The 8,821-nt window shown below is 47.0% G+C and overlaps 1 protein-coding gene across 2 annotated transcripts in view; it reads left to right on the forward strand.

Moving 5' to 3' along the window:
* The window catches only part of LOC147104510 (solute carrier family 2, facilitated glucose transporter member 11-like), a 43,761-nt gene extending 37,129 nt beyond the window's left edge, over positions 1–6,632 (forward strand). Inside the window, exons 3-4 of one of the 2 annotated variants that reach the window (XM_085961870.1) lie at positions 5,430–5,557; positions 6,066–6,632. In XM_085961870.1, the coding sequence (XP_085817996.1) occupies positions 5,430–5,557; positions 6,066–6,239 (302 nt within the window). In that variant the 3' untranslated portion in view covers positions 6,240–6,632. The remainder of the gene's footprint in view (positions 1–5,429; positions 5,558–6,065) is intronic. The other variant, XR_015072351.1, reaches the window with a different exon arrangement.
* The last annotated feature ends 2,189 nt before the right edge of the window (positions 6,633–8,821 follow it).

Consider the following 8,821-nt stretch of genomic DNA (forward strand, 5'->3'; position numbering starts at 1 on the left):
TTCACACAGACAACTCGCGCTGCTTTTTTTCCAAGCCCCATTCTTCATGGCCAATGCTTTCTGTGGCCATTTTAAAACCTTTTGTGATTGCCCAAACTCCAGGGAACAATTTTATTAATAAAAGCACTGTCTTAAGGTGTGTGAATATTTTCCACAGAGCTCTACGACTCTGGTGTTGTCCACGTCCTGTCCATCTCAGAGCAGTCTTTTGCGGTTCTCGGCACATTTTAAAACACTGTAGACAAGTCACATCACCCAATTCTTCGTCCATGATGTGGACCAATATTTTCAATCTTCAGGGAAATAGGGGAAATTTTGCAACCCCTACATTCCTCCCTTTTGATATTCCCAACTTGATTGAAGTATCAACTCGAAGGAGTGAGCAAAATTTTCAGACCCCCTCACAAACAACCATCCCCTGTATTTACCTAACAGCTATCTGCCACTGATCCCCTGAACCGTCCTTTCCCCTAAAATTCGAGAAAAACCGTGGTACGGTAGGCATCTTACAGATACATCAGTTTTCAATAAGGGGTCTCATACCCCACACGCTTGTAAAATTATACAATGTAATCCAAATTTACAAACACATTTTACATTATAACTTATTACAAAATGTTGCAATCTTAGTTACACAATGTAATCAAAAAATGATCCCAAGCACGGAGAGGGTCCTACGCCTCTGCTCAACTTGGAGTTGTCACAAAATGATCCCAAGCACGGAGAGGATCCTACGCCTCTGCTCAACTTGGGGCTGTAACACAAAATACAAAAAAACTTGAACAACATGCTTAAACAAACCCTGACCATCATGTGCCAATGATGGGTCACAAAATTCGAGTGGGTATTGCTCCTCCCACCCGGGCAGTAAATGTACCTTCCACCCCCCTTTGATCGTCTTAAACTTTAAAACAGACAGAATGGATTTACAGACCAGCCTGCTCCACCAGCCCCGAACTGTTCCCTTGTCCCTTTGTGGAGGCGGGGTGCCCCTCATGTTAAAGATTACCTTGGCACAGACTGAGACCGGGGAGTATGGGACCGTGACTCCCAGTCCCTCCCCCTCCCGTCTTCCCTCGACTAGCTGCAGAAAATGATGGGTGCCTGTGTGGCGGCTCTCCCTGGCCCCACACTGAAACTTGGATCCCAGATCCGGCCACCCACTCATCCTTCCCAGCCACACTTACTCTCTTTGCCCGTGGGACCCCGGGTGAGTTCCTCTCTCCCCCGACCGCACCCACGTGACTCTTGGGTCTCCCCCTCCTCTTTACAATCTTTCCCAGGCCATCACCACCCACTCCCGGGGAACACGTCCCTTTGTGGCAATGCGCCCGCGCTTCCCCACCATGACTCCTCAACAGCGAGGTCTCCCGCAAGTGAACTTCGGTCAGGATAGTGCTGGGTTGGGGGCCGTGCCCCACCCAGCTGGGGCCATCTCTTCCGCGTAGGAGGAGTAGGCAAGTTCCTCCGGACCCTGTCCGGTTTTTCCCGAAGGTCGCTGCGGGGTTTCCCTCTGGATTCGTCTGGTGGCGAGGTGATCCCCAACATTCTGTATTCATATCTTCATTCGATGCCCAGCTCGGGCTGGGCGAACAGTGCTGCTTCATGGTCCAATCTCCTGCAAAACTTAAAAGGACATGCAGCCAGGTCTCACTGACCTGCTGCTTTAGGTGGAGACATGGTCGGGTCCCTTGACCTCGGACCAAATTACAAACATTTGGCATACATGTAAATTTAAACAATTTTATTAATAAAAGCACTGTCTTAAGGTGTGTGAATATTTTCCACAGAGCTCTACGACTCCGGTGTTGTCCACATTCTGTCCATCTCAGTGCAGTCTTTTGCGGTTCTCGGCACATTTTAAAACACTGTAGACAAGTCACATCACCCAATTCTTCGTCCACGATGTGGACCAATATTTTCAATCTTCAGGGAAATAGGGGAAATTTTGCAACCCCTACAATACGTGGTGCAAATATGTCGCTGACAAAAAAAGGCAGGAGCGGCCGCCTTTAAATAGCGCTCCCCCAGTCCCTTCCCAACTGCAAAACGCTCCCCTCTACCTGCCGTCGCTAGCAGCAGGCAGAAAGGCAGGGGGCGCCACTCAATATCCGGTCCAGGGAGCTACCCGGGCGTTACACGCTCGACTGACGTCACGATCTGCAGACGCAGGAGATCGTGGCGGTAGCGTTGAGCGCCATCGCAAAATGTCTGGTCAATTTCATGAGCGGTGCAAACATTGCCACGCCCAGGTGCTAGTTGCTTTGCACCCCATTAGCGCCCTCTTCCACCACTTCCGTTGGCAGCGAGTTCCAGGTCCTCACCACTCGCTGCATAAAAAAGTTTTTTCTCACATCCCCCCTGTATCTCTTGCCCAAAACCTTAAATCTGCGTCCCCTAGTCCTTGTACCATCAACTAGTGGGAACAGCCTTTCCCCGTCTAGCCTATTCAAACCCGTCATAATCTTGTACACCTCTATCAAATCACCCCTCAACCTCCTTTGCTCTAATGAAAACAAATCCAGCTTCTCCAACCTGTCCTTGTAGCTAAGATCCCCCATCCCCGGAACCATTCTGGTAATCTCCTCTGCACCCTCTCAAGTGCCTTCACATTCTTCCTAAATTGTGGTGACCAGAACTGGACACAATACTCCAGTTGTGGCCTAACAAGAGCTTTATAAAGGTTCAGCATAACTTTTCTACTTTTGTACTCAATACCTCTATTTATGAAACCCAAGATCCCATATGCTTTGCTAACCACTCTCTCAATGTCCTGCCACCTTCAGGGACCTATGCACATTAACTCCCAGGTCCCTCTGTCCCTGCATACTCTTTAAAACTGTGCCATTAAGTGTATATTGCCCATCCCTGTTCCTTCTGCCAAAATGCATCACCTCACACTTCTTTGTATTAAATTCCATCTGCCACTTGTCTGCCCATTCCGCTAGCCTTTCTATGTCCTGTTGCCGTCGTTTGGTATCATCCTCACTGTTTGTCATACCTCCAAGTTTGGTGTCATCGGCAAATTTAGAAATTCTACCCTGTATTCCAATATCCAGGTCATTTATATATATCAAGAAAAGCAGTGGCCCTAGCACTGACCCATGGGGAACACCACTGTCTATCATCCTCCAGTCTGAAAAACAGCTATTTATCCCACAACTCGCTGTTTTCTGTCCTTAAGCCAATTCCTTATCCAAGCTGCCACTGACCCACCTATTCCATGAGCCTCAGTTTTGTTAACCAGTCTTCTATGTGGTATGTTGTCAAATGGCTTCCTAAAATCCATGTAGACAACATCCATTGCATTCCCTTCATCAATCCTCCGTTACTTCATCAAAAAATTCAATTAGATTAGTCAAACACGATCTGCATTTTACAAATTCATGTTGGCTCTCCTTAATTAGCTTAAACCTCTCCAAGTGCCCGTTAATTTTTTCCTTGATTATTGTTTCTAAAACTTTACTCACCACTGATGTTAAACTGACCGGCCTGTAGTTACTAGGATTGTCCTTACACCCTTTCTTGAACAATGATGTCACATTTGCCACTTTCAGATCCTCCCCCTGCATCTAGGGAAAATTGGAAAATTATGGCAAGCCCTTCCGCTATCTCCTCCCCCAATTCCCTTAGCAACCTGGGATGCAAGTCATCTGGACCAGGTGACTTGTCCACTCTAAGCATACCTAGCCTTTCTAGTACATCCTATCTATCAATTTTCACCCCTTCCATTGCTTCTACCTATTCCACTTCTTCCGATATTTTGTCGCATCCACCTCCTTAGTAAACACCAATACAAAGTACTCATTGAGTATTCTAGCTTTGCCCTGCGCATCTAAGCATATATCACCTTCTTTGTCCCTAATAGGCCCCACACCACCTCTTACTACCCGCTTACGGTTTACATGCTTTGGTTCCCTTACCATTCCCTCTTGTTAGAATGTACCTAACCTGTACTTGGAACATTTCCTCCTTAAAGATCACCCATTGTACCGTTACAGCTTTTCCTGTCAGTCTTTGGTTCCATTTTACCCTGGCTAGATCCTTTCGCATTCCATTGAAGTTAGCTCTATTCCAGTTTAGAAGTTCCACTCTAGATTGTTCCTTGCTCATCTCCATTGCTAATCTAAATCTTATGATACGATGATCACTCGTACCCAAGTGTTCTCCCACAGACACTTGATCGACCTGGCCCACCTCATTCCCCAGCACCAGATCCAGCAATGCCTCCTTCCTAGTTGGGTCAAGAACATACTGGTCAAGGAAATTCCCCTGAACACATTTCAGAAATTCCTCCCCCTCCTTTCCCTTTACCATAGCATTATCCCAATCGATATTTAGATAATTAAAGTCCCCCAATATCACCACTCTATAACTCTTGCATATCTCTGCGATTTCCCTGCAGATTTGCTCCTCTACCTCCCTCTCACTATTTGGAGGCCTGTAGAATACCCCCAATAGCGTGATCATACCCTTTTTGCTCCTCAGCCCTAACCAAATGGATTCTGTCCTTGTCCCCTCAAGAACATCCTCCCTTTCCAACACTACAATGTCTTCCTTAATCAGCACTGCCACAGCCCTTTTTTCCTCCCCTATCTTTTCTGGACACCTTGTACCCTTGAATATTAAGTGCCTCACCGTTTTTAAGCCATGTTTCCATTATTGCCACAACATCATATTGCCACACGGCTAATTGTGCTTGTAGCTCACTAACCTTATTCACCACACTTTGTCCGTTTACATACATGCATTCTAAACCCATTTTTGAATTTTTCGTAGTCTTTCTTAGTCTGCTTCTATCTAATATGATACTACTTCTGCCTCTAGTACTACTTCTCTAGTACTATCACTCCCTCTTTTATGCACCTTATTCTTCTTTTCTACTCCTACACGCTGGTGCTCATCCCCCTGCCAAGCTAGTTTAAACCCTCCTCAACAGCACTAGCAAACCTCCCCATGAGAATATTGGTCCCGGCACTGTTGAGGTGTAACCAGTTTGGCTTGTACAGGTCCCGCCTTCTCCAGAAACAGTCCCACTGCCTCAGGAATCTAAAGCCCTCCCTCCTGCACCATCTCTCCAGCCATGCATTCATCTGTTCTATCTTCCTATTCCTGTACTCACTAGCATGTGAGATTACTACCTTTGAGGTCCTGCTTTTTAATCCCTTTCCTAGCTCCCTATAGTCTGCCTGCAGGACCTCATCCCTCTTTCTGCGTATGTCATTGGTACTGATATGGACAACGACCTCTGGCTGTTCACCCGCCCCCCTGAGTGTCCTGCAGCCACTCAGTGGCATCCTTGACCCTGGCACCAGGGAGGCAACATACCATCCTGGAGTCACGTCTGCCTCCACAGAAACGCCTATCTGTTCCCCTAACCAATGAATCCCCTATCGCCATTGCTCTTCCATTGACTTCTTTGCCCTTAGCCGGAGTAACTGGGGTCATACCGATGGAGATCTTTGACCAAACTGCACGGCCTGCAGCCTACATGGTCAATGGCTCCCTGCTCTGGATAAATCTTATTGTTGTTGGGATGTCTTTCCCATTCATCATTGTAAGTATCTTGAACTTGAAAATTAAATTTAACTTAGTATTGTGACACAGACTATACGTTCTCTTGGTCAGGGTGGGGTGTGAGAGAAAAAGTGGGTGAAATTAAAATAACTTGTATTGCTAAAGAAAAATTAAAATAAAAACAGAAAATGTTGGAAATATTCAGCAGGTCAGGCAGCATCTGTAGAGAGCGAAACAGACTTAACGTTTCAGGTCGATGATCTTTCATCAGAACTGGAAAAAGTTAGAGATGTAACATATTTTAAGCAAGTGCAGGGACAGGGAAAGGGGGAGGGGAGGAAAGAATAAAAGGGAAGTTCTGTGATAGGCTGGAGGGCAGGAGAGATTAAATGACAAAAGGGATGATGGTGCAAGGCAAAAGGGGGTGGTAATGGGACAAGGAATGAAACAAAAGATGGGTCTAGAGGAGGTGTAAATGGCAATAGCAGAATCATTACCAAATGTAAAATCGGTGCTGTTTGCACTCACCCGGTTTTTCTCTCTTTCAGGAGGGACTGGGCAGTTTCTGTTATGTGCCGTTCCTTTCCTGTAGTTTCCTCGCCACTTTATTCATTGGATTCTTTCTGCCAGAAACGAAAGGGAAGACCTTTCTGGAAATTTCTCAGGAGTTTCACAAACGCAATTTCAAAGCTCAGCTAGAACAAGCTCAAACAAGACTGTGAAAGGACCATAAAACCAACCATGTTGTTATCAGCGCACAATGTTCATGTTGCAGTCGTGTTTCCCTAGCATTATCATGTCGTTTTTATCTGTTGACTGGTCTCGTTTTTCTGTTTAACGACTGTTTCTCTGCACTAAGAGTTTACGGCAAGAGTGGGTTTAATTGGGTCGGTTGTTGAGGCAGGGACTCTGAAAGTTACAATCAAATAGCGGTCGCCAAAATTTCTTGCATTATGTTTCTGGGTTTCACGTTCAAGTAGATGTTAGGAAGTTTCAGAACTGGCTGATACTTCAGGATTTGGTGCAAAGGCTTTGATGACACAAAACTATCAACAAAATGTTAACTGCTTATAAACTGGCCAGTACAGCAATAAATATTTTCCATATATTACAAATTTGAGTCTGTTATCTTCTCGGATTCAGCGACATCAGTTGCTGCTGGAAATGATCTGATCGTCTTTGTGCGTGGTCATTATTTGCACGGTATCCTGCGCATGCGCCCATACGGGGGCAGGGCCTAAACACCGCCCTGCGCCCACCAGAGCCGCGCATGTGCACCAGAGGGTGCTCGCCACTCCATTACTAGCGCTCAGCGGGGCAGGCCTGAGCAGTAAGCTGCGGCCTCGGGAAGTGGGGAGCCGACTCAGGCGGGGCCAGAGCTTGAAGACACTGGGCCAAAGTTTCGGGAGATGAAACCCAACAAGGGAGGGCACGGTTCTGGACCTAGTTTTAGGGAATGAAGCTGGGCAGGTGGAAAGGGTATCAGTGGGAGAACATATTGGTGGTAGTTGTAATGTATATACCTTTAAGGGGGGAACTATGTTTTACAGCTCATGTATACTGCAGTACCGGCAGTGACCACACCTGTATATAGCACTGAGTAGTAATCTGTACAGATCAGTTGCAGTGTGAGCCACGTTGAGTAAACACCTGTTGTACCGTTCTCCGCAGTCTGTGTCTTATTATACACGGACGCAACATTGGCGACGAGGCAGGTTCGAACCTACCTGCAACTCTGCATCACCTCCCGGGGATTCGTTCCTGGAGATCAGTGGATTGGAGGTCAAGGCCAGAGACTCGGGCGTCGACCACGGGCAACCGCCCAGTCATCCAGCAGAGACTCGAGAATTGCAGGGGAGGCTGTCGAGAGCCAGGCTTGGCTTTCCAGTCGAGGTGGTCCAGCGAAACGGGCTGGCAACAGGTAGTGCGCAGACCCTTCCCGGACAGCGGCGGGCTAGAGCCTGACCGAGCGGCACAGCAAAGGGCCGAGCAGCGTCGACGGGGGAGTGAGAGAGAGGGCAGAGCGCACAGGGCACAACCGGTGTTCAGGGGCCGAGCAGCGTCGGAGAGAGGGAGAGAAATACGCGCAGAAACCCGCGAGGCGCCGCCATTGCCACGAGGTCCGCCGAGAGCGGTGTTGGCAGCAGCGCAGGAGAAGCGCGTGAAACCTACAGGGCGCCGCCATTGCCACGAGAACCGCCGGGAGCGGCGTTGGCAGCAGCGGGGGAGGAAGGAAAGAGCGGGAGACGTCATTTTAAGCCATTGGGAGACGCCATTTTACACCACACCCAAAATGCCGAAGAGTGGCAGTATCACCGCATTTGACAATGAAGTCGAAGATTGGACTACATATGTCGAACGAATAGAGGTGTACTGCAAGGCAAATGAGGTGTCAGATGACAAGAAAGCATTGGTATTGTTAAATTTAATGGGTGCAAAGACGTATGGTTTATTACGAAATCTAGTAACCCCAACGAAGCCAATGGAAAAGAGTTTTGAAGACATAGTAACGATACTAAAGGAACATTTAAACCCCACACCGCTGCTGATAGCAGAAAGATTCAAGTTTCACAAACGGAATCAGCATAAGGATGAAAGCAGTGCTGATTATTTAACAGAACTGCGCAAACTATCGAAACACTGCCAGTTTGTGGGCTTCAAAGTGAAGTGTAATGTCCGAGTATAAATAATACTCAGACTGCAGGAGAACAATAAAACAGGTATTTACTTGAACAGAGAGTAATTCAAGACTGAAATACAGAAGCCTGCTATGGCTTTATATACAGGGGTGGTCATTGCCGGTACTGCAGTATAGAATCAGTTCTTCTCTTAAAGGCACATACACAACAATTCCTCCCCTTTTAGATAAACAGTACATAACATTCATTTAACAACTAAATAATAACTAATTACAATTACAATTTTCTCTGTACTATATACATCAACTGAAATAATCATTTATAAGTTCAGTCTTTGAGGAGGCTTCCTGATCCTGACTGGATAGCGCCTTTCTCGAGTATCCTGTTCTTGCGGCGGAGTTGATTCTGGCTCATTGTCATTGGTTGGTTCGTCAGCTTCCAATACCACTGCTTCTGAGGTAGACGCAATCTGTACTTTGGGTTGATTACCAGGTGCATCTGCTCGTGGTATGGGTTTGGCTTGTTCCTGTGACTCTAGAATCTGGTCAGCATGGCGTCTCACGATGCTCTCTCCAACGTCCTCTGTGTACATTAGTGGTCCCTGCTGTGTGCATATCGTTCCTGGCTGCCATTTTTCTGTTCGGTAGTCGCGGGCCAAGACTGGT

This window comes from Somniosus microcephalus, chromosome 19, assembly GCF_052327205.1.
Source record: "Somniosus microcephalus isolate GS21.2 chromosome 19, FLI_Smic_1.0, whole genome shotgun sequence".
NCBI lineage: Eukaryota > Metazoa > Chordata > Chondrichthyes > Squaliformes > Somniosidae > Somniosus > Somniosus microcephalus.